This window comes from Culex quinquefasciatus, chromosome 3 (genome assembly GCF_015732765.1).
Source record: "Culex quinquefasciatus strain JHB chromosome 3, VPISU_Cqui_1.0_pri_paternal, whole genome shotgun sequence".
NCBI lineage: Eukaryota > Metazoa > Arthropoda > Insecta > Diptera > Culicidae > Culex > Culex quinquefasciatus.
Genome location: NC_051863.1, coordinates 415,288 through 439,988, shown reverse-complemented (window position 1 = coordinate 439,988; position 24,701 = coordinate 415,288). Strand labels below are relative to the sequence as shown.

The window sequence follows — 24,701 nt, the reverse complement described above, 5'->3', positions numbered from 1 at the left end:
GAATGCCCTATAGGGTTATTCGTTGAAGTGGATTGAGTTTGGGCACAAACGTTCCAGTTTGTTTGAGTAATCGTTGGGAGTCAATATGTTGAATGAATCAGTAATTTTACCTTTAAAAAAATAGTTTATTTGTTGAAATTGAAGCAATGTTGCAAAAATAGAATGAATGACAACAAAAATAAAGAAAAAATAATTGTGTACAAAAAAAAACAATAAGGAAAAAAATTGTATTCGGATAAAGTGTCAATTGCTGTTTCAATAGAAATCTCTGCAAACTGAGAAAATTCAATGTTTCTTCGTTTTTGTTTTAGAATTAAGTAAAAACATCTTTCTCCCAAATTACCTAGATTTTTTTTAAGTTTTTATTTTGTTTTGAATGTTTTGCAAAAGATCATTCAAAATTTATTTCAAGCTAATTTAAACCAATGATAATTCTGGGCACGCTTCTCGCAGACCAAGGAATCTCTATTGAAACGATGTAAACAAGGGCATATATGTGAAGTTAGCAATCAAAGACAGAAGGATTGTCATCAACTGAAAACAGCATTCCTCAATAAACTTGATTGAATTCAAGGTCTACACCAAAAAAGATTGATATCTTCTGTTTATTATCGTGAAATTAATAATTCTATCCTCAAGTAACATAAACTTACTCGAACAATATCATTCGACTGTGGACTGTGGATTCACGAGCATGAGATTCTTATGGCGAGATGAGTTTTTTTTGTGCTACTCCGACCAACTTATACTAAGGAATGACTAAACTAACTAAAATTATCGCCAGTTCAGCTTTGTGTGAGAAATGTTCAAGTACGGCCGCCAGCTCTCTGGTCAAGTAATACTGATAAATGGTGTGCACTATAGATTAAACTAAACTTTAAACTAAGGTAACAGTCAATTTAACGCAACTAAAATCACAAACGAGAGGAAAGTTTTCGTTTCGTCTCTCGACACAATCCACATACGGAACGTTTCCTCCTCCTTCTGCTTAATGTAAAGTACAGTTTTTTTAAGTATTTTATTTTGTTTAGTTTGATTTGCGGATTCTGCACTTCGGAGATCACTCGCTTATTATCTCGTGCGTGTAAAGTTGGACTAGATCATTTCTTGGGTTCTCTTCCTCTTACCTGGTAATTGATCGAACAAAGTTTTGTTTTTTTTGTTTAATTGAAATTCCTAAACTAGAGACGTACACACTAATTCCTTTCGCTTGTCGTAAGTAGTCTGTTCTCTTTTTTGGTTTTGTTTGATTATTCCTCGCTGATGGCATCCTTGCGGGCGCGAAAGTTTCGCCAGGAGCCGTTTGTGCACACTCCCGGGCCCCGCCACCAGTCGTTGATGTCCTCGTACCACTTGGGCTTCTGGAAGGAGGACTCGTCGTGCAGCATCGCACACAACCGGCACCAGAAGTAGGTGTTGATGAACTCGCCGGTGCCCTTCCACTTGAAGTACGAGTTGTACAGCTCGTCGTTCCGGTCGAGAATGTTCAGGTACTCGGCCAGCTCTTTCGGCGAGGCAAACTCGTCCACGTGGATGTACGACTTTTGCGGCGAACTCGCTTCGTAATCCTCCGGCCGGGCGCCCATCACGATCGGTAGGATGTTACGGTTTAAGGCATTCACAAAGAACTTTTCCGTGATGTAGTCCTTGCAGTTGGAGTTCTCGAACGCCAGGTAGAACTTGTAGTCCCGGTCCAGAATCTCGAAGCACTTTTCGGCAGTCGTGCGGGAGCATTTGTACGTACCGCAGGCACCGTAAATGTCCACCTGGTGCGAAAAAGAAGAGGTTGACAACTGAGACTCGTTTTTAGGTTCAACTCACCTGAATGTGCTTCTGCAGCTCGTGGGCGTACTGCAGCCGGCCATTCCGGGCGCCACAGTTGGACACAAACCAGGCCACCTTCCGGGTTTTGTTCAGCGCGTAGTTGCGGTCCTGCTCGATCTGCCGAATCCGCGGGTCAAAGTATTCCCACTTTTCGTACGGTGCCACCACGTCACTGTCTTTCCTGTGTAAAGTGGAACGTTTAGTTACGAGTTCTGGTTTGAAAAGATAACAACAAAAAAAACACCAAATAATTGACCATTTCCGTAGCATTCAAGTTCGTTACGGTGTGGGTGGTCAACCGCGTAACGAGCAACCAGCTATCAGATGTCGTTTGGATACAAATAAAAAATATGCATGCTCTAATTACCTGTAGGTGGCCGTCCAATTGAAAGCATCGGGAAATTTAACGTGTTGCGTGTGAAACGGGCATTCCAAAAAGTACATCATAAAAATTTGATGCGCCGATCGCGGAACCGCCGGCGGAATGTAGTGATCTTTGTACAGGATGAGATCGGCCGACACCGCCTTTTCCCGGGCGGACGTGATGCTGCACGTGGTCACGGGACACTTGGACGTGAGGAACACATCGCGGCCGGCCTTGACGTTCCACGGCCCCAGTCCGTTGTACAGCAGAATCGACTTCAATTTGCCCTTTCTTTTGATAGTCTCGTAGTTCGCGGGAACGTACATCAGCTGGTTCGAGATTCGATCGGTTCGGGAGGTCTCCGACGGGAGCAGTCGGGCGTTCCGTTTGTTGGTCTTCCGGTTCCGGCTGACCGCTTTTGGGTAGCGTACGCCGTTCGAAAAGTACCATGGTCTCTCGTTGAGACTGCTCATCTGATTGGGACCGGCTAGGGATAGTTCATTCAAGGACGCGTCGTATCCGTTGTCCAGCTTGCTTGAGGCCCTGTCCAACCTGCCCTGGTCGGCGTCCTCTGTCGTGCCGAATAGCTGAAAATATGGGAATTTTTATATTATATTGTACTATTTACAATTTTATTATTTTATTTTAGTTGTTTCAAAATTAAATATTACGTTTTTGTACTATTTCGATCAAACTCGTTCGTTTTGACAACGATCATTTTGGTGTATGAGTTAATTAAACGTTTTGGAAATTCTGTGCACACTAGTGAAACGTACTAGCACATTTTTTACTTTCAAAACACACTTGTGACATGTGCTTTTTAGATTTTTGTTTACATTATTCAACTGAAAAAGCCAAATAAGTTTAAACTGTGAGCCTTTGCTTATCGATAGTATAATTGTCAGTTGCTTCAAAAAGTCTGACTTCATCAATAATAGTTTCAAAAATATTTACTATCAAACTTCAAAAATAGATTTTCTCGAAATAAAAGGTTGTTGTCAGATTTATAATTATATCTGAAATCTCGTGTCCAGATCAAAGTCCAGGCCTCGAATTCCAAAAGGGGAATTCTCCGTCGACTTGCATTGTAGTTGGCCCTCTTCGATTTGAGTGAAACTTTGATCATGACTTCGAGGTCTAGTTTTCGATATCTCGTGAAGGAGGGGCGGTATGAAAACATTCAATAAATATTGAAAACAGTCATCCCACTTATTCGGAACAGTTTAAAGATCGACCAATGTTTAAAAAAAACCATAGAATATCGAAAATTTAACATAATGATTTGCGTTTACCTTTATGTGAAAGCTTTTCTTGTGATCTTTTGATTGATGTCGAGTTTTTAAAGAAAAAACATTGACCCTTGAAATCCACAAATTCGAAACACTTTTTTCTCATGAATGTAAAAAAAACATTGATTCTCTCCAGGAGTACATTTTTTTTACAAAATAATGACTTCACACACTGATGCCAATAGAACTCAAGCTTATTGACGTTTTATTAATGGTCTGAAAACTTTTTTGTAACTTTTTTAATTGTGGAACAGGCAATTTGAGAACAGTGTTTTAATGCTCTTGATAAAATCGTCTTGAAATGCAGTATTTCGTTTAAACAACACAACTTTTACTAGTGAAATATCAAGAAAATGTTCAAACAAAGATTCTAAAATATTAGGGTCGACAGATAAGATGCATTTGACATGCTATTGACAAATTTTCACAAAAGTGTTTCGAGTTTATGGGCGTTCCGGATATTTAGGATGACTGTACTCGAAAAATGGTTATGATTTGGAAATTTGGTACCAAAAAGACTTTTATGTAAAATTGGACGCTCGATTTGAAGGCGTACTAAAAAATTCATTAAAACCATATTTTTATTTGAAAAAAAAATACAAACAGGTTTTTTTTTGCAATTCTCGTCAAAGAATCGGCCTACTTTTCTCTACGAAAAATAAAAGAATCGAAAGTAAAACTTGTCGATACAAGAGCTGAAAAGTTATAATTTTCTGCTCTGAAAAGTGTGCTGAAAAGTTCAATTCTTCAGCTCTTTTTTTACGGAGCGAGGTGGGACAGCTAGGATCAAGTCAGTCCAAGTCCGGTAAGTTCAATTTTTCAATTTTTCAGCTGTTGTACCGAAAAGTACAGTCATTCCTCATATTCCGAACAGTTTACAGATCGTCCAATGTTCAAAAAATCATAGCAAATCGATAATTGAACGCAATGATTCGGTTTTACCTTCATTTGAAAGCTTTTCTTGCGATCTTTTGAATACTTTATCTAACAATGGCAATTTTAACTTTAATAAACTTTAATTAAACTGAAATCCACAAATTCGGAACATTTTTTTCCTACGGATGTAAACAAACTTTGGTTCTCTCCATGAGTACATAATATTTACAAAGTAATAACTTCACACACTGAAACCAATAAAACTCAAGCTTAGTGATGATTTATGAATGGTCTAATAACTTTTTTGTGAAAATATCAGTTAAATTCAGGTGTTCTACGATTGTGGGAGGTACAATAAAAAAAAAGTAAATCTTTCCCAGTTCCTGAGGGGAACACCCTTGAAGAGTATCCCGGCATTTACAAAGCGGATTCAGTGGCAGTTTCATTCTCAACTTAATGTTAACATGTTAAGGTTAATGTTAACATTCCATAGGGCGCCTCCCTAAGGTGTCGTGATAAGGTCCAGTTTGTGACGATACACTACCTTTCCTTTACTAAGCAATCGATTCCAGAAGGGAAAAGATTACCAGTTGTGTTGGTCCGAGCCGGGATTTGAACCCCGATCTACCGCTTACGAGGCGGAAGCGTTACCACTGGGCTACGTGGCTCGGACTCGGAGGTACAATAACATCCCACAATTATGGAACAGGCAATTTGGTGGCAGTGTTTTACTGCTCTTGATAAAATAGTCTTGAAATGAGGTTTTTTGTTTTAAAGTACTACTTTTACAAGTGAAATTAGCAAGAGAATGTCCGAATAAAGGTTCTAAAAATAGTAGGGTCGACAGAAAAGTTGCATTTGGCATGCTATTGACAGATTATCACAAAGTGTTCCGAATTTGTGGGTGTTCCGAATATGTGGGATAACTGTATTACTTTAAAAAAAATCATCCAAATGGTGAAACTTGGGTGAAACATTCGACTTAAAATTTGAGTCAAAGCACAGCGTTCAATCTTCGCTGCGGCTTGGCCAATCATTGAATATCGAGTAAATAAGTTGAGTGTCTCAATTAAAAACAATAAGCCTGAGATCAAATTTTGACGCTTTGAAACAAAAAAAAATTATAAAAAAAATTTTGTTTGTTTTTTATATTTTAGTTTATCAAATATTGTGAATTGAACGTATCAATTGGATTTTGTTTTAGGACAAAAACATTTATGTTTTTTTGAAATTTATATTCCAGATTCAATTGAAAACAAATTATTTCATTCTTTTTTATCTAATTTTATATATATATATGAAAAAAAAGTAAAATATATGAAAACACTTACATCGTTGGTTACAATGTATTGTTGTAGTTTACTTTTTGAGAAACATGAATAAAACTTATAATTTTTATAGAATGAGTCAACAAGGTTCCGCAAAAAAATATGTATTTTTTCAGGAATGAAATTTTGCTTGAAAAGAAGGTTTCAAACTATAGTTTGAGTTAACTATAAGCTTTTTTTTCATTTTGCAACTATTTTAAATTTTTTTACAAATGTCTCAAAAAATGACGAAGAAAAAATATCAATCAATCAAATGAAACAATGATCAAATAAGTTTGAAAAATAAATGATAAACACCTCTCCTCCCCCTTCCACTCGTGAATTGGAAGGAAAATTTGATGTTCTTTTAGGATCTTCAATTATCGAGAAAGGTAGTTTTTCTTTAAAACAACATTTTCATCTTAAAATTTGCTTTTTTTTAACTACGAAAACAAAAAATGGGAAAAATAACCTTCTGGGTTATTGATTGCTAAAAAAATATATTAAATTTCCTTTCTAATGACATGTCCCACATTTCTTACAGTTGAGTAACAAAAAATGGCACAGTTTTTCAAATAATGTTGTATATTTTAATGAAAATATTTTTTTTTTATTTTGAGTATAGCTTTAAATTATTGTTTGAGGCGTTACTTTTCTCTTCTAATCAAATTTAAGTATGATTTTTTTTTTAAAGAAATTTGTAGTTTTTTTCAAATTTGGTCGATGGTTGATGTAAACAGATTTTGTTTTGCAATCATGCATTGGGTAATAAATGCCTTTATTTGAGGTTCTTGAAAAGCCGGGAAAAAGCTGGGAATTCGAAAACGAGATTTGGCCACCCTAGGTACACCACGACAAATTATCGAAATAATCAAGAGGTAAACAGTTTCCCGACCAAGTTCTCTAAAGAAAAATATAAAATTTGGTCCTATATTAGCAAAGATAACCAGGAATTTTGGAGAAAGTGCTTGGATAAATACACCGTCAATTATGGTCCTTTGTTTTTAATTAAACTTGAAAACTTCCATGAAAAGTCCTAATTTTGAATGGTGACTCAATTGATTCAAAATTATTTCTCTGGATACAGTTTCATTCAAGTATAAAAATGCAGTACCAAATGCGGTGTTTATTCAGCCTAAACCAAATCTCACCTCCCCATCCTTGGCGCTGTCCTGATTGTTGTTGTTGTTGTTGTACTCCACCTGGTACTCGTCCCGGCTGTACACGGGATGTGTTCCCTTGCTGCTAAGCTCCTTGTCTCTGTGAAGAATGTCCCCAACAAATTCACCAGCACAGAGAGAAAGAGAAAAGGAGAAATTTATACACGCGATCAGACCAGACCAGACCAGACGAATGCGAATTGGGCCAAAAGGGTGGTTCCTCATCGCGCGCGTCACGGTGCGAGGGTTGTTTTGGAAAATCGATACCACCACACGCACCGTCTTCGTCTTGCTTCTTCGTCAGCGAGCGCTTAAATTATGAATAATCATGACGGCATCCGGGGTGGTTCGGCGTTTTTCCGAGTTTTGCTCACCTTAAGTTGAACACGAGCAGCACCAGCACGGCGAAACATAAAATAAGAAAGAAACACTTTTTCGGCGATACCTTGGGGAATCTCATGATCGATGCATTTCAATTTGACTCAGTCTGAACTTGCACCCCTTTTTCCACTGAACTTTCTGGTGGTTTTGGGTTTTGGGTGGTCAAAAGACCACGGTCGTTCGGAAATTGCCAGCAGTTGTCACGTGAGGGAAGGACGTGGGAATGTGGGCGGACATTAGAATCGGTGCTTTTCAAATTAGGAATATTCACTTCAAGTGGCTTCTTTTACTCGACATTTGACAGTTTACTGAGGTAATCGATTTTTCTTGTTTTTGTAAAGTTTTTTTTCCGTTGTTTTCATCACACTCTAAATTTGGTGGCTTATATAACTTCCGAGCCCCGGCGAAGCTGCACTGGCGAGATTTTCACGTGCTAAAGATTTGCACTGGTGGAGTCGTTCCTTGCACCATTTTTCCACCCCACTCTCTAAATTACAATTAGCATTTGTTATTAAAGGGCGCACGGCGAATCTGTGCACCGCATCACGACTGAGAACCGACTACAACTCTCGCTTCCGATCCGATACAAATAGAACAAACTATTGCCTTCTGCTCTCGCCCCGCGTGCCACCCCTTTTATTCCCGATAAGCATCTACAATGGACAGTGTAGTGCTTAGATGGTGCTTAGACGCAGCATGCCACGCAAAAAAAAAATCACACACAGTCCGACTCTCGCGCTCCACAATAACTAAACTGCCCCCTCTTCGTTATCCCGTAATTATTTGTCCGACAGAGAAAGGCATTCAAAACGCGTTTTTTTTTTCACTCTCCACTTATTTCATTCTATGGTATGGTCATTAAATTGATAACACAAATTTCACCAAAAATACGCCTCTTTTTTTGCTCCCACAAAAAAAGAGCGTCGCGACGCCACAAATCGAGCCACTACGAGCGCGCGCCACGTTTTCACATGGAATCAAACCAATTTTTCGCTAGTTTGCTAGTTTGGAAACCGATAAACGCTGCATTATCGCCGTATTTTTCTACGGTAAAACGTGATGCAAAAAGATTTCACCACCCTTCGACAGTGCGATGCCACTGCCCTATCGAAAAAGGCATCCCTCCCCGTTTCGTTCTTAGCAGGCTCTGGCAATGGGTGCGCGGCGCTGAGTTGTTTGAATGTGTGTTTTTGCGCGAGAGCGTTTTCGTCCTTTGACGGGACGGAGCGATGCGGTGTGTGCGATCGTAGCTGGCTGGGAGTGTGTGAGATTAGGGTGGAACATTTTCAGGATTTTGTTGATTTATGATGGATGTTGGGTAATTTTTATTATTTGAATCACATAAAAAAAATAACAAACTTCCTACCTCACAGACTTGCCTGAAACTTTTCCCGATCCAGGGAAAATTACACGGGAATACACATTTATGCATAACTTCAGTAAGACATCTACCAAAATGTGGCTTGGTTGCTCAATAACAGATGGTTTGTTTGTAAAAAACGTTACTTAATCCATCCTTAATCCACATTTAAAGGGTAATGCTATCCGAAATAGACACAAAAGGGCGGACCTTTCAGCGTTCTATAAACTTGACTCATTATTCATACCATCAGATTGGGTATTCAGATCTTCATATTTCGGAGCACTTATGTGCTAACAGCTTATGATAGGGGAGTCAAATCTCCAATTCAATTCGTGTTCGTTGAAAAAGTCTTTTAATTACCAATCCAAAGATAGGTCGCATGATATATCTGGACAATGTTTTCATCAAAATATCTGAAATCCGGCCTCCAAAAAGTGCATAAATAACACTTAAGTGCTAATAACTTTTGATAGGGTTGTCAGATCTTCAATGGAAGCGTTGGAAAGGTCTTTCAAATACCTTTCTAAAAATGTATAGCATGAAGGGTTTTCTTACAAAAACCACCCTTTTGACAATTTTCCGAACTTTAGTCATAATCGTTTTTTTAGCATAACGTTTGAAGTACTTAACTAAACTGCATAATTTTTAATAGCGACTTATGGGACCCCAAGACGGATCGAATGAGGCCAAAATGGACAAAATCGATTCAGCCAATGTCGAGATAATCGAGTGATAATTTTTTGATCAACATCCCACCACACACACAGACATTGGCTCAGCATTTGATTCTGAGTCGATAGGTATACATGACGGTGGGTCTAGGAGATCTAATTGAGAAGTTCATTTTTTGAGTGATTTTATAGCCTTTCCTCAGTGAGGTGAGGAAGGCAACACCAAAACAATACCAAATCATGTTGTTTATTTGGTTGCTGTTATATGTCAAAGTAATACTAAAATTTGGTATTTTCATTCCGTTTTTTTTTATTTATAAAGCAGTTTATGTCAGCGCAAGTGAAAAATCTTTCATAAAATCTGTCATTGATTAACGGTATATCGTTGAAGCCCTTTCTTGGCCAAGCATCTGAAAAATACTCAGGAATAAATGTTATTAAAATAAAATTGGGTTCACCAAAAGTGTCAACAAAACTATCATATGACGTTTATCACAAAGCCACTACGAAAACAATTGTAAAGAAATTCGGAAAAAATAATACCACAATAATATCAAAATTTGATATTCTTACTTCGAGAATTTTAAACGAATTAAAAAAATAGGTTGTTTGTAATGTATAACAATAATTTTTAAGAAATACTATGATTTTTTTTATTTACAATGCATGCATTTGTTTTTAATTGTTAGTTTGGTCAAAATTATAGTTTCAAATTATCATAGTTTCTGAAGAAATTGTTATAACTAACATACCAGAAGAAAAAAACAAAATTGGGTATCAAACCTGAAATTTCTTCACAGATTCAATAAATTTCCTTACGGCTTATATTGTGTATAGGCTAGTATGGTGTTCGGAAGGAAAGGGGTCAAGAAACAACTTAACGAACATCAGAACAAAGAGGAGAGAGCGATTTCTTGGGGCATTCTTTACCCTCACTGGCTTGCTCTCGCCGCCGCTGCCCATTTGATTTTTTTCTTGACCGGTTCCTTCCGAAGTTTATATAGAGGAAATATACCCATTTTAATCACACTAAGCCGTTCGACCAATTCTCATCACTTTTGCCGTTTTTCGCTATTAAATCAACATTTTCAGATGTATCAACAATGATAAGTTGCTTGCTCACTTTTATTTGAGCTGTTTATTACTTTGGAACAGTCAAAAACACTTTATTTAAGCTGTAATTCATGATCAAAGTGCTGATAGGCCGATAATAGAAATAGGCTGAGAAAGGGTATAGTTCCCCTATACAGCTTATGACAGCGTTCGTTTTGAAATGTAATTTTGTAAAATAAATGACCTCGTCAAATTTGGACAAAATATTCCCATGGTTTCAAGGAATTTTGTAAAAAACTCAACATTTTGCTGGAGTTTTTTTTTAAAGGTCCAATAAACCAAATTCTCAGTTTTTGCTTTTGGGGTGTTTTTTAATACCTCTGACTCAAGGCGGTTTCAAAAAACCCCAAAAAGCAAAAATTGGAAATATGGGTAATTGGAACTTTTCAAAAAACAAAACTCCAAAATTAAAGCAAGTTTGCAACCGATGCAACAACATCAACACGCAAAATTCCATTACCACCCTAATTTACACAAAAAATAGGGGTTGAAAAATCTCGTTTAACTCTCGCGAACCTCGCGGAAAATGTTGTTTTCTCTCTGGTTCTTGGCGCTTTCCTTGCGTGTGTGTGAGTTTTTCCTGGTATGAAGGAAAGGAGAGCAAAAGTTGTTGTTGCACAGCACACACATAAACGTGTGTACCGTGTACGGTTTACCGGTGTTGCGAAAAAAAAAAAATAAAACAGATTGGAAGTCTGATTGGAAGAGACTGAAACTGACGTGTGTCGTGTGTGAGAGGGTGGCGATCACCTAGTAGCAATAGTTAGGGGAGTTACGAGAAGTGTGGTGATATTAAATAATTTATTTGATGAAAATAATTCAAAATAATTTGGGACAAGTCATTTGAAGGTGAATTTTACGAACTTTTAAAATCTGCTTTTGGGTGCTTGCTTTTTGGGTGTTTTTGAAACCGCCTTGAGTCAGGGGTCCTAAAAAACACCCAAAAAGCAAAAAAACTGAAAATTTGGTTTATTGCACCTTAAAAAAAAACTCCAGAAATGCAAGTCGCCAGCTCCTGTACCGCCAAAAAGTCATTTTGGTTACACTACTAATAACCATGGTTTATCATATCTTCAATTTCACGAATTTTGAAATCTATCATGGCAGGGTTTCTTGCAAGATAATCAATAATAAATGGGCTTAGTGATTTTTCACGCTTGAAAATCGTAAATTTCACGGGGACCTCAATTTAAAAACATCAAATTTCACGCAAATTTCGCGGAAGTTAAAAAAATGTTAAAATTATTTTGAAAATCCTATGTTTAAATCACAGATACTTTTTGTTATGCTTCATTATATATTATTGTTCAATAAACTAAACAAAATCACTAAACTTGAATGCGACAGAAAAAAACTCTCCCAATTTAAAAAAAACCTCCTAGTTTATGGATTATTTTTTTATAAATACGTAGGGCACGCGTATTCTCATTTACTAAACTGCTCTTTTAATTTTCGACTAATAATGCTAAAATGTTTTCGCAAATTTGCTTCTATCGAGAAATTAAAAAGAGAGATGTGAGCCGGTAACATGGAGTTAAACTTTCGCAACTGCCATGGTAAACTTCACAGAAGCTTGACAGAAAGTTTAACTCCATGTTGCACTTTTAATTTCTCGATATCTTTTTACATTTTAATGAATTTCATATCAAAGCAAGATTTAACAATCTTGTCCAGTCAAAATGAATAAAATAAATAGAATTTTCTGCATCATTTAGCCAATTAAACATATTTTTTTAGAGTTTTAGCTCACTTTTCAAAAACTACATTAAAATAAATTTGCAAAAATAATATGATTTAAAACAAAATCGAAATTTTTATTCTAAGTAAGAAAAGAAAACAAAAAAAGTAGATTTGTTTTTACTTTCACGGGAATTATCCACCCAAATAAACAAATATCGTTAAAATTAAACAGGCCCAAAAAATAATTGAATGTGATTCCAAAGATCAAAATACTCTTCATTTTATTTTGAATAAAACAAACCTTGATTCTTTTATTTTTTTTTTGTTCAAAACTGAATCTTTGAAATAAAATAGCAGTATAATTTTTAATACAGCGTATGCAAATATTACTAAATTCAGTTAGTTTCTAAAAACACTTAAAAATCTGAGCAATTCTTCAAATGGTTCATATCAACTTGACATAAATATATATTCAAGCTTTTTAATTGAAAACAAATAAAATTTACTTAAATAGTCTTTTTGGATGAAATATTTATTAAGTTGTTATTTAAAATAAATGATTTGAGAAAATTTATAAATTTCACGAATTTCACGCTGTTCATGAAATCGTCAAAAATCTAGAAAAACATTCGCTCAGAGAACAGTCGTTTGACATTCTACCGAGATTCCGATTATCACTCGCATGATCGCATTCAAATGACTACTGTCACCACGCAGCAAACACAAGGAAGAGAGGCCTACTGCGTTGCATTAATCGCCTAGACAGATTCTGTGAACGGATCATATTTCACAGAATCAACAGGGGAGGAAGGATGCGTGGACATACCGCACCAAACGCACCGGATCAGTAAGGTGTGGAGTGTTAGTGTGGCAGATAATTGTATTTTTAGGGGAGAAGTGAAATTTGGAAAAAATGGGATTGGGGACTGGGAAAGTGGGGAACGGGCAAAAGGATTATTTAATTTACAGTATTATAATATAGGAAAATATAATCAGTTATATAAAATCTTCAGAAGACACAGCCAGATATTCGATCGGCTTGTCTCTTGAGAAATAAAACACCTTTGCTGATTTGATATTTTAGAGTACTTTGTTGTTTTTTTATTTATTGCAATTCGGAAACATGTAAGATTTCTTCTTCTATAGTCACAAATTTATTTACGCGGAGATGCTCTGTCAACGCACGTGTATGGTAAAGTGCTTTCTTTTTTCTTCAATAATTTCGTGCCCTCTTCCCTTCCCATTGTCCAAGAGGAGCTTCCATGCAAGTCTGGCGTTGGTGTAGTTTAAATGTTGGAATTGTCTGTTCGTTATGATAGATTTTTTTTTCATTCGTTTAGTAGTTGTATTTTTTGTTTTGACATAATTTACTATTCCACCGCGGTCAGCGCGATGCTGACGAAAGTTCTGCAACAACGTAAGGTTTTTTTTATGTTCAAAATTGAGTCGCTGTCTATTAAAATTAGTTTACTTTTTTTACTATAGTAGCTAAAGATAAATTGTTATTTCATTATTTTTTTGTTTTTAATTATTCCTCCCAGAGGCGACTCGTCCACCTGTTCAACCTGTTCATTGAACAGGTAGCCGATTTCATGCGGATATTTTTTTATTTAAGTACCGCGGTGCTTTTTCAACCAGCAACATACAATTACAATTTTTGTTTGAATAAACGTTAACAAAATCGACGTCCTATGTTCAGCAGCGCTGCATGCACCAAAAAAGCATTGGTCCGCCACCCTTTACTCTTTACCTCTCTTTACAACCCACCAATACTAAAGCGAGCCAGCCTGACGGGCCAGGCGCAAATGCTCGTCGCGTTCAAACCGACCCTGTGAACGTCGGGGAAAAAATCTCCATACGGAAAAAATTCAACACATGTAAAGAGCATCCTATTCATACGCAGCGGCATTATCGATGTGTTGGTAAATCTGGTTCAATCTGAGAGCGTGAACTGACAGCATTTTTGGGAGAGAGCGAAATGCCACCCCAGGCCCCAGCTGACTTAGCTCGCTCAGCTCTGCAGGAGCTGCTTGCAAAAGGTAAACAAGCCAGCGCGTTGACAGCACGTTGAGAGCATGAATAAATGAGAGAGCGCGAGAGCACCACAGATATTGCTCTATATTTGGCGCACTTTTAGGCATCAGGCTGTTTTGCGCAGACTGGTGATGGCTTGTTTTAAAACTGGAATGTTCAACTGCGCGCGTTGAACCTCTTCGATCTTCTAGGTAACTAGTGGATTCTTGCTCTACTGGAAAGTGATGTAATGTTAAGTTTAGATAGTGTGATTGATAGATTGAATTGAAACAATTGAAACAAAAAAGTACTGTGTTTTTTCCAGACTCGGGACACATGAGAAGAATTATGATCGTAGATTCAACCATGATCGTTATTTTATTTTCAGGATAATTGTATTTAAAGCGGATGCAGTTCTAAAAGTGCAAGATTTGATGCCATTAAATGCTCCAAAAACGACTGTGTTTATTCAGACTGTTGGTCCGGTTCACTCTAGTTGAATATATTATTATCATATATTGTAGCATGAATTTGTTCTGAAAACTTTTTTTTCACTGATGCTAAAATCAAATATTTTCATTATTTCGGATTCATGTCAATATAGTTTTGTTCTTAACATCAGAAGAAGCTCTTCTTTTTATTCAGAAATTAAATTCCAAAACCATGAGGACATAACAGTGAGTAAATTCAATTCTCTAAAAATTTGACAAAGGATCAAAAGCGATACGACCTGGTTCTAAAAAGTATAAAGTAAAATGTCAATTGTATTTTTAAATAGTAACCAAGTTAGCTCAATATTAGTTGGGCCTTAAAAAGCCCAACAAACAGTTTTCCTTTGTGAAGGATGTGGTATTTTTTCTGAACATCCTGATGAAGAGTTTTGAATTTTAGTACAATGTTCAATAACTTTCCTTGAATTTCGATAAGGATGGCAGAGCGATTGCTCTATTTTTCCACATTTGCCACGCTAATGATTGAGTCTTAAAAATACATTTTACCGAAATAAAAAAGTCTTAATCATAAGTGTAATTAATTATTTGCATAAACAGAAAATTATAATAGCATAAAAATAATAAAACATAAAAATAGAAGCCATTGGAAAGAAAAAAGCTTCAAAAACATTTTTTAACATTGAGATTCAAAAATTTACTACGATCTATTATTATAACAATATTTATTAAAACAACATTGTAACCGGGTCGACTTCAAGCACGAAGTCAAATCATCCAAAAGAGTTGAACCAGCCTCCGGCTGAAAAACTCTATAATAAAGAATGTAAAAAAATAACATTGAACAGGTACTACATTCGGGCACGAGTCGCCTCTGATTCCTCCATAGAGTGGGTAGTTTTCTGTCGGTTCATTTTTTGCTATACTTAGTACTGATGAATAACTACTTTTTTTTTCTTCTGATGCTCGAATATGCCTGTGTGTGTTTTTTCTCTTCTTCCAAATTACTGCACTCACATTAGTGGCGCAAAATTGCACTATTTTAGCAGCGGTTTCAAAGCATTGATTTGTTTTCCGAGTTGAGTGCTAGTAATAATTGTAACGCTTGCATATTATTTTCTGTACTTTTTTTCTCTTCCCGATAAGTTCGATTGAGTTGTGTGATTTTTCTTGTCGCTGACTAGGAAATTTAAAAAGAGAGGGCAATGTTTGGAAAAGGAACATAGTCGAAATAAAAGCACGAATTTGCTCTGATTGTAACGAACAATACAAATAAAAACACTTGGTTAGCGAGAGTGCCATAACATGTTAGATTTTTTATCGAGTGATTCAACAACTAAAACGGAATGTTTCCGCCGTAAACAATATGAAAACAACTGAACCAACTGTACAGTACAATTGCTCCGACTTCTGCTAAAGATATCATATCAAGGTAAAGTCTTTGCACTTAACGCTAATCTGTATATAATTGTTGATATAATATTATTGGAAACGAGGACAAAACACGTTTTTTGCGATCCTGTTGATTTTTTCAAAGCACGCACACATCCATCGAATAGTAGAGTACTCTTTCTTCTGTTATATGTTTTCTTTTTAACAAATATCTATGAATCAAACAAGTTTGTGTGTGTGTTTCTGTCTGTGTGTTGTAATTAGTAGAGATAGATGGGGGGGTTAAGTGATCGACTACACTGAAGTTTTTCGTGTTTGTGTATTCTCATCCTTCCTTTCTTCCTCTGATCTCGTGCCAACCGGAACGCAATTTATCGCAGGTCGGGATTATCGTTGGCTTGCTTTTTGATTCTGAGCAAGATTGTGGTGTACCACTGGTCGAGCCGGGAAATGCTGTCGTAATCCTTGACCGCGTCGGTGAACCCGTCCACGTTTTGCTCCTCCAGATGTTCGCAGAGAGTCTGTAAGCGGATGAGAAAGACGGTGTTAGGCTTATTGAGAAATTCTATAGGACTTTGAACAAAAAGAACCGGATTCGTCCACTGAATTAATTTTCAATCGCGTTTTCAATCTTGAAAAAACTTATAAGGAGTTGAAATTTCTCTTGTTAGACTAAGCCATTGGTAGATTCAAAACACTGTGTTGTTGTTTGAATGTTAACGCTAAAACTAAATCCAATTCAATGCATCATCTCCGCGGTAAACTTGACGCAGTAGGCCTAGCCGCTTTCACGTATTTGGTACTTTAAAGAATTTTCATAAAATGGCGCTCTACCAATTTGGAGCTTTTTTTTAAAAAAAAAAGAAAAAAAAGGTGGCCAGGCGTAATTAGACTAATAATTATGATTTTATTAATTTTAAAATTTATTTGGCTAAGAATTAAAAACTTAAGAATTTTTGGTTATTTTCAAAGTTTAGAATTTTCAATTTTCGGAATTTTGCAATTATAAAATGTTAGAATTTTTAAATTTTAATGTTTAAGAATTTTAAAATTGTAGACATTTTGAATTTTAAAATTTTAGAATTTTGTAATTTTAGAGTTCTAGAATTTTAAAATTTTAAAATTTAGAACTTAAGAATTTTAGGATTTTAGAATCTTAAAATTTTAGAATCCTAGGATCTTAAAATTTTAATTTTTTAGAATTTTTAAAATTAAGAATTTTAAAATTTAGGAATTTGAAAGTTTTAGAATTTCAGAATTTTAAAATTTCAGAATCTAAAAATTTTAGAATTTTGAAATTTTTAAAATTTAGAATTTTAGAATTTTAAAATTTATAATTTGAGAATTTTAGTATTTTTTGAATTTTAGATTTTTAATGTTTAGAATTTTAGAATTTTAAAATTTGAAAATTTTAAAATTTTTCAAAAAAAAATTTTATTTTTTTTTAGTTTAACAATTCTAGATTTTTAGGATTTTAAAATTTAGAATGAGTAAAATTTTACAATTTAAAAATTTCAGTATTTACAAATTTTATTTTTTTCGAATTTCTGAATTTTTGAATTTTAGAATTGTAGCTTGATTTTTTTTTTTTTTTTTTTGATTAAGGAGTTTAAAAATTTGAAGAATGATTTTTTTTTTAAATTTTGGAGTCCAACAATTTTACAATTAATTTTTTTTTAATATTCCGATCTTCAAAAAGTGGGAGTGTAAAATTTGCCAGTGCAATCCTTCCGAAACCTACCTTGACCAGCTTGTACTCCCGCGAGTCCTGGAAGGCCGGATACTGTTGTGCGTACTTCTCGAGCGCGTGCTGAGCGTTCAGCAGATCGACGCTGAGATGGCAGAGCGCAGCCCGGAAGAAGTACTCCTTGGCGCTGTACTTGAGCAGCGAGCTCTCCAGACAGGAACCGGCCACCTGCTCGTAGATCTGGATCGCCTTCTCGTAGTCCTCGAGCTGGGCCGCGTACTGGGCCACCTTCAGCATGCACTTGTTGGCCGAACTGGTCGACTCTTCGCCCTTGAAGTAGTCGGCGGCCTGCTCGTAGTGTTGAACGGCGCGTGCCTGAAAGGGGCAAGATTAGTCCAGCTATTCTCCTTCGAAGGTCTTCTTGAACTCACCAAATCATTTGCCTCATTTTCGTACATCTCGGCAATGCTCTGGTGATGCTTGGCAGCCATCGTGAACCGGCCCATGTCGGTGTAAATATCAATGGACTTTAGCAGGCAGTTGACAGCCTCATTCGGGTCGGTCTGCAATCGAGAGAGAGAAGTCAAGAGTTGAACTCACACAATTCACAAACCAACCACTGGATCATTGATACCGTACCTTCTTGTAGCAGTTTGACGCATCGACGTAGTTAGTTGCCGCGTCGTGGCGGCTTCCGGCCTTGGCGTGCAGGCTGGCCGCCTCGCAAAAGGCCGATCCCGCTTGGGACCACTTTTTGGCCATCTTGAAGAGGTTGGCCGCCCGCTGGTAGCAGTCCACGGCTTCCTCGACCTTGTTGGAGCTATTGCTGAAAACATTAGAAAAAAAAACAAATGTTTAAACTTCTTCGGTCAATTGGTTGATTGGCACGGCGAGCAGAAGAAGCGAGAACAAAAAGTTTAAATTATCGATTTTCCTTTCGACGACCGTCCAGCCAGCCACGGTTACGGTGTTTGCCGTGCAGCTGCTTGCTTATCATTGTGTCTCGCCCGACTGTGGGCTAAACGTTTTGCACTATATTGATGTCGACCTTTGCCGAGGTTTGCAATGCGCAATATTCTAACTCAGCTGATTGTAACCTTTGATTCCTGGGCATAAATGAGTTTGCACACTAGAACATGAGGCAATATCGTGATCCATTTAGAACGAGGCTTTAACCAACAAATTTTAATTGAAAATGTTTACACACGAGCACAATTGATGAACAAGCTCCATGAATATTCTGTTACAAAATGTATCACTAATAAATATTAAATAGTTATCTTCCAGAATTCGAATCGGGATTATTTAGCAATTCAACCGGTAGATAGTGCACTCTCTTTTAATTTCATATTGCAAGAATTTTGTTGACAAAACATCTATTGAATCAAATTATCATTTTTTGCAAATCAAAAGTTATCAAGGAATGAACCCAAAATTTCATTATCGATTAAAGTACCTTCGAAAACCTCCGAATTATATTACACTTATTAAAATGTCCAGGCTTACTGCGTTGCATTATTCGCATGAGACAGATTCTGTGAACGGAACCCACATTTCATCGAATAATCAGGAAAGGAAGAAGGCGTGGACATTCCGAGTAATCCGACAAAAGCGATTAATTTTTTTAACGATTTTTTTTTTGAAAGGTAAGGTTTTGCCCAAAAAACGGGAACCCCCAGTCCAGGTTTCAGCACATGTTTTTTTTTTTAATTTTTCATGTTGCAGTCACCTCTATTTTTTTTTGTTTGCTTGTTTTTCACATATTCTATTACAGAATGGTACCGTTATTATTTTTGAATTTAAAAAAAATGCGTAGAGACATAGTCTAGGACATTACAAAAATTATATCATACTTATTTTGCTTAAATTATATAAAAAAAATACACCAAAAACATTTTTTTAAACATTGGAAAAACATATCAAATTTCAACCCACAAGTTCTACAAATTTTTTAAATTTATAATTTACATTTTAAGGATTAAAAATTAGTTGAAAAAAGGATTTTTGGCAAATTTTTAAATTAAAGCTCGCGTGGAGGCGGGGTTACGTTGTAGAAAGTTAACATATAGAGAAAAAAGGAAGATCATGTTATCAAATTTTGGTGAATGCCATGGTTAAACTTTTTCAGGCTGCTTTTTTAATTTCTGGAGTTTTTTTTAAAGGTCCAGTGAACTAAAATTTCAGTTTTTGCTTTTTGGGTTTTGGGCCCAAAAAGCAAAAACTGGAAATTTGGTTTATTGGACCCTTTAAAAAAAACTAGAGATTTTATCTTGTTATTTAAAACTTCCGATATGTACTAAATAAATAAATGCTATTTCTAGTCTTCAGCCCACAGTGTGAATGTTTTTTTTTTTCGCTACCCATTTGCTTGGAAGGTGAAATCTATAGCGATGATTGTATGCATCAGCAAATCGTAGTTCCAGATGAGTCATTCCAAAATAGATCTAATGAACAATCTTTATTGCACAATCCGTCAGCAACTGTTGCAGCTGGGCACTCCAATGTCCAGGCCCTTCTCCCTCCCCAGATGGAAAAGAATGAATCCCTTTGTACCTACCCAAAAAGCGACCCCAGAAAGCCCTTGGACGAGGTGAGTTTCTTCTCCGCCTCGGCAATCAGCTGCAGCGCCTTTTGCTCGTTATCGGCCATCGTCGTCGTCGTCCTCTTCCGCTGCTGCTGTTCCTAATGTAAATCACCAATTTGCACTCCGATTAAACACAATTTGCACCTTTTTTCTCCACCGCGGACTAAACACTCCTTCGCAAAGTGCTGGGAAAACTTTTATTATTGATTTTTCTCCTCACTGATCGAAGAAGAGACTGCTTTTGTCGTTGCGTTGAGTTGATTGTGTGTCGTGGTGTGTGATGGGCGCCCCTATCGGTGACATTTGGAATCAGACGTCGTTTGACGTTTTGAAATGTTGCCAGAACACGACCAAAACAAGTCATGGAAATTTTGTTTAATTTTACTTAAAAGACCACCGTGTGTTTCCTCCAGTCTCAACCTCCAAGCCGGAAGCTGCATTTTGGTGGCAGGATGGGCAGCCTGAAGACCACCGAATACCCTTTTCCAAAATTTTGGAAAGGGTTCGGTCGGTTTTGAGTAAACCAACAAGATTGCTTCTCGAGCCGTTGATACCTTTCTTCAAGGGAGTCACCAAGAACCTCGCAGAGAACTCGGCATTGTCCACAGTTATTTTGTATTATTATCTTGATTATTATTAATTATTTTTAGATTCAACTTCAAAATGTAGATACCCGAGGGCTTTTGTTAATTTGATTTGGTTAACCGCGGTGGATTTTCTTGAAATAATTTGAACTGTCAAAAATCCACCAAAGCATCTACCGGTGGATACTTTTCTACCACAGATTTTTCTGCGATCAATGTGGTAGATGCTTTGGTGGATTTTTGACAGTTCGAATTATTTCAAGAAAATCCACCGCGGTTAACCAAATCAAATTAACAAAAGCCCTCCGGTAATAACCTGGTCTCAGCAGATGAAGAAAAGAACGCTATTTTTGTTGACCGCGTCACTTCCGAGCTCTGCACTTAGCTTTTGTTTGTCTGTGCTTTTGTACCAATCAATATTTTTTGTGTGTAACTGCTTTTTTTAATTTTCTCATGAAAAACCTCTAAGATTGCCGAAGTCACCAAGTCTATCAGAAATTCATTTATAAAGAAACAGATTTTCTATTAATTAAAGAACTATCAATTCAAGAAGAACTTGTTTGTATAATGAAGTTTTTTCACGGTTTTTTTTTTTTCACTTCAAAAATAAAATTTATTTTATTTAATGTCGATAATCAAGTACACTCAACCCCCGGTGGTTGATCACATTTTCGTTTGAAACTGTTTTAGTTTGTACCAACGGCTGGTCAAAGTCAAACTAAAAAGTGACGAACTGTCGCTTTTTACACGGCGCTTACGCACACTATCACATCAATCGTTTGGTAGTGTGTGTGAACTCCATGTAAAGGTGTCAAACCATCGGGGTTTGAGTGTAAATAAAAAAGTTTTTTTTGGTTTTGGAATTTTCGATTATTTTAGATTATTAATTATTAAAATGGTGAAATTTAACATTTAATGTTCTGAATCTTATAATTTTATATTTTATTAATCAATTTTTATTTTAAGGAATTTTCGAGTGACAGGTATCTTTCAAATTTTCAATATTTGAAGATTTCAAGGAGAATTGCTCAATAAAAATAGCATAAAAATAAGAAATGTTTTGAGGTCGATCCCAAATACCGGGAGGGTTATTAATCGGAGCAGATTTTTTTCAGGACATGACTAAATTGTACTGTTTACAACCATTTTAAGACAAATATTCTATTCTTAGTCCATTTAAAATTATGCTTCATTTTCTTACAGAACGAATCCGTTGTCTAAATTGAGCCTGGATTCGTTGAACTTTAAGGTTATTTGATTCCAAGTTTGATTCTCAATTTTAATTAAAAGAAACCCATAATATTATCCTGAAGAATGTAGTGGATCTAATAAGTGTTATCAAAACTTCAATGCAGTCGGTATTGCAAGGGCCATTCCCAGCTTGAAACATTTCCCCTGTTAGATCGGAACGCCAGTCTATCGTTGGCTGGTGGATTTTCCTCTGACAACACCTGAAAACAACACAGAAAACAACATTAAACACGCATATCGTCGCAGTACAGACCCGTCAGAGAAGAAGAGTGTCCGTCCGTCTGTCCAATCTATCGGAAAATTATCGGGACCGACACAAAAAAAAAAACGGTACGATCGTGACCTGGTTGAACTTTCGACTTGACCTTTGTCCGTGAACAGCATGTTGGCCGCAGTCAAAAATTTCTTCACCCGCCACCGGAGGAAGTTTGTCGTGACCGGAATTGTGCTGGGAAGTGGAGTGTTCCTGATCAAAATCATCCAGTACAAGCTGCGCGAGTTCCAGGAGCGGCAGGCCAAAGAAATAGCGGAGCGGTTCAAGCGGATGCAGCACTACGAGTCGACCGAACGGACCTGCAATCAGACGATCGTGGGGTTGGCTCCGACGGTGTCGGAGAAGGCGCTGAAGAACTTGGGTACGGCGGAGATACTGGAAAAGTTACGGTCTAATCCGGACAACAAGTTGGAGCTGTGGGAAGAGCTGAAGATCTTGGCGTTTGCGCGGATCGTGACGCTGGTGTACGCCTCTTCGATGCTGGCGGTGACGCTGAAGACGCAGATCAACCTGCTCGGAGGGTATCTGTACAAAGATACGGTCGAGCAGGACGACAAACAGGTCACGGTGGACATCCAGACGACGTATTTGTCGATGATCCAGCACTTTATGGGTGATGGGTTGGACGAACTGATGGACACGATCCGGAAGAACGTTACGACGGTGATGCAGCGGTACAGTCTGAAGCAGCAGCTGACCCTGGCCGATGCGGAGACGTTGTTTTGGTCCATCCAGGTGGCGCTGAGTAGTGAGGACAACAGTCCAACCAAGTGCATTGCCAGCTACACGCTCCCGAAGGAGATCAACCGGAGCGACCTGCTGAGCAAGATGTACGACGAAACGCTGGACGTTCTGGAGAGTGCCGAAGTGAGCGACGTGTGTTTGTCCAACATTTCCAACGGATTCTCGCTGATTGTCGACAAGCTGGCCGAGTACTATGCCGAGGCGGAACCAGCGGCCACGCAGCAGAACGGAGCGTCGACGAAGGCGGCACTGAACGTGGTGGCGGCGGATTGTGGCGTTTCCAACATTAACAATATTAAAATTTCACTCGCCAAGCTCATCCCGATCGTCAACGGGCTCTCCTCGAAGGCCCTGGGCAGCTCAGCGGGTGGTGCCCCAGGAACCAATGGGTTGACCAACGGGTTCGACCAGCACCGGAACGGGGACATGATGGCCTCGCTGGTGGCGCGCTTCATGCAAACGGAAAAGTTGAAAACTCTCGGCGTGAACGTCTACGAGACGTTTTGTCAGTAGGAGATTTCTTTTTCTTTTCTAAACAAAAATGTAACCTGAGACAGAAAATTTATAAACTGAAACATTCTATTAAAAACTAGAGCTAGGCTGTATTCTCTTCTTCGAGGTTTAGGTGAGGCAAATCAATTTTAAATAAGCGGCAGCGAAAGGGATAGCGATATTAAACTGTATTACATTGTGTAAACGAGAATAAAGGCACATTCAATGCTTTTCGTGAGTGCTTTTGATTAATACCAAACCAAAATAATCACCCCAAATCGTGAAACCTCCTGGAGATAACGTGCCTAATCCGATACGCCCACGCTCGCGTTATCTCCCAAGCAACATTTTTTTTCTTTGCAGCGTGATGTTGAAGAAGAAAGTTAGACATCGAAATGTCATTTTGAAAAGAGAAACTCCAATTTAGCACTCTGCTTGTTGATCCAGTAATTGATTTCTGTTTAAATTTAACGTTTAAAACTTACATTTATTGGAATTTAGTTTCGTTGAGAAGTTACAAAAAATACAATACAGTCATCCCACATATTCGGAACACCCACAAATTTGGAACACTTTTATGATAATTTGTCAATAGCTTGCCAAAAGTAGCTTTTCTGTCGACCTTACTATTTTTAGAACCTTCATTTGGACATTATCTTGCTATTTCACTAGTAAAAGTAGTACTTTTTGAACAAAAAACTTCATTCCAAGACTATTTTGTCCAGAGCAGCAAAACACTGCCTCCAAATGACCTGTTTCATAATTGTGGGATGTTATTGTGCCTCCCACAATTGTGGAACACTCGAATTTAAGTGATATTTTCACAAAAAAAGTTATCAAACAATGTATAAAACATCACTAAGCTTGAGTTTCATTGGTTTCTGTGTGTGAGGTCATTATTTGGTAATAAATATGTACTCCTGGAGAGAACCAAAGTTTGTTTACATTCGTAAGAAAAAAGTGTTCCGAATTTGTGGATTTCAAGGGTCAAAGTAATTCTTCAAAAACTTCATATAAAAGTTAAAATTTGCAGATGTTTGACACAGCATTCGAAAGATCGCAAGAAAATCTTTCAAATGAAGGTAAAAGCGAATCATTAAGTTCAATTATCGATTTGCTATGATTTTTTGAACATTGGCCGATCTGGAAACCGTTCCGAATATGTGGGATGACTGTATTTGTAATTTAATGCTTGATTTAAAA

At 37.1% G+C, this 24,701-nt stretch overlaps 3 protein-coding genes across 3 annotated transcripts; 1 reads left to right on the top strand and 2 right to left on the bottom strand.

The window, feature by feature from the left end:
* Positions 1-559: 559 nt before the first annotated feature.
* On the bottom strand, positions 560-8,362 carry LOC6046070 (glycoprotein 3-alpha-L-fucosyltransferase A). Its single transcript, XM_038264003.1, has 5 exons — positions 7,195-8,362; positions 6,812-6,920; positions 2,192-2,775; positions 1,822-2,005; positions 560-1,766 (listed from the first exon to the last, which is right to left on the bottom strand). Exons 1-5 carry the CDS (start codon positions 7,278-7,280, stop codon positions 1,251-1,253), a joined length of 1,479 nt encoding a protein of 492 aa, XP_038119931.1. The 5' UTR covers positions 7,281-8,362; the 3' UTR covers positions 560-1,250.
* A 6,531-nt stretch (positions 8,363-14,893) lies between these two features.
* Positions 14,894-20,432, bottom strand: LOC6046071 (alpha-soluble NSF attachment protein). The gene is made up of 5 exons (XM_001863292.2): positions 20,127-20,432; positions 18,209-18,395; positions 18,001-18,132; positions 17,624-17,944; positions 14,894-16,403 (listed from the first exon to the last, which is right to left on the bottom strand). The coding sequence occupies exons 1-5, from the start codon at positions 20,216-20,218 to the stop codon at positions 16,254-16,256; spliced, it is 882 nt and encodes a 293-aa protein (XP_001863327.1). The 5' UTR covers positions 20,219-20,432; the 3' UTR covers positions 14,894-16,253.
* A 1,747-nt stretch (positions 20,433-22,179) lies between these two features.
* On the top strand, positions 22,180-23,732 carry LOC6046074 (peroxisomal biogenesis factor 3). Its single transcript, XM_001863293.2, has one exon. It carries the CDS (start codon positions 22,371-22,373, stop codon positions 23,517-23,519), a length of 1,149 nt encoding a protein of 382 aa, XP_001863328.1. The 5' UTR covers positions 22,180-22,370; the 3' UTR covers positions 23,520-23,732.
* The last annotated feature ends 969 nt before the right edge of the window (positions 23,733-24,701 follow it).

Bases quoted from the DNA above. Each gene is read 5' to 3' on its own strand.
- LOC6046074 (XM_001863293.2), top strand. From the start codon at position 22,371: ATGTTGGCCGCAGTCAAAAATTTCTTCACCCGCCACCGGAGGAAGTTT.
- LOC6046071 (XM_001863292.2), bottom strand. From the start codon at position 20,218: ATGGCCGATAACGAGCAAAAGGCGCTGCAGCTGATTGCCGAGGCGGAG. The intron at 18,133-18,208 runs GTACGGTATCAA...TCTCGATTGCAG, and splicing joins CGTCAAACTGCTACAAGAAG to ACCGACCCGAATGAGGCTGT. The intron at 17,945-18,000 runs GTGAGTTCAAGA...TGCCCCTTTCAG, and splicing joins AAAATGAGGCAAATGATTTG to GCACGCGCCGTTCAACACTA.
- LOC6046070 (XM_038264003.1), bottom strand. From the start codon at position 7,280: ATGAGATTCCCCAAGGTATCGCCGAAAAAGTGTTTCTTTCTTATTTTA. The intron at 6,921-7,194 runs GTGAGCAAAACT...CATTCTTCACAG, and splicing joins CTGCTCGTGTTCAACTTAAG to AGACAAGGAGCTTAGCAGCA. The intron at 2,776-6,811 runs GTGAGATTTGGT...CCATATTTTCAG, and splicing joins ACAGCGCCAAGGATGGGGAG to CTATTCGGCACGACAGAGGA.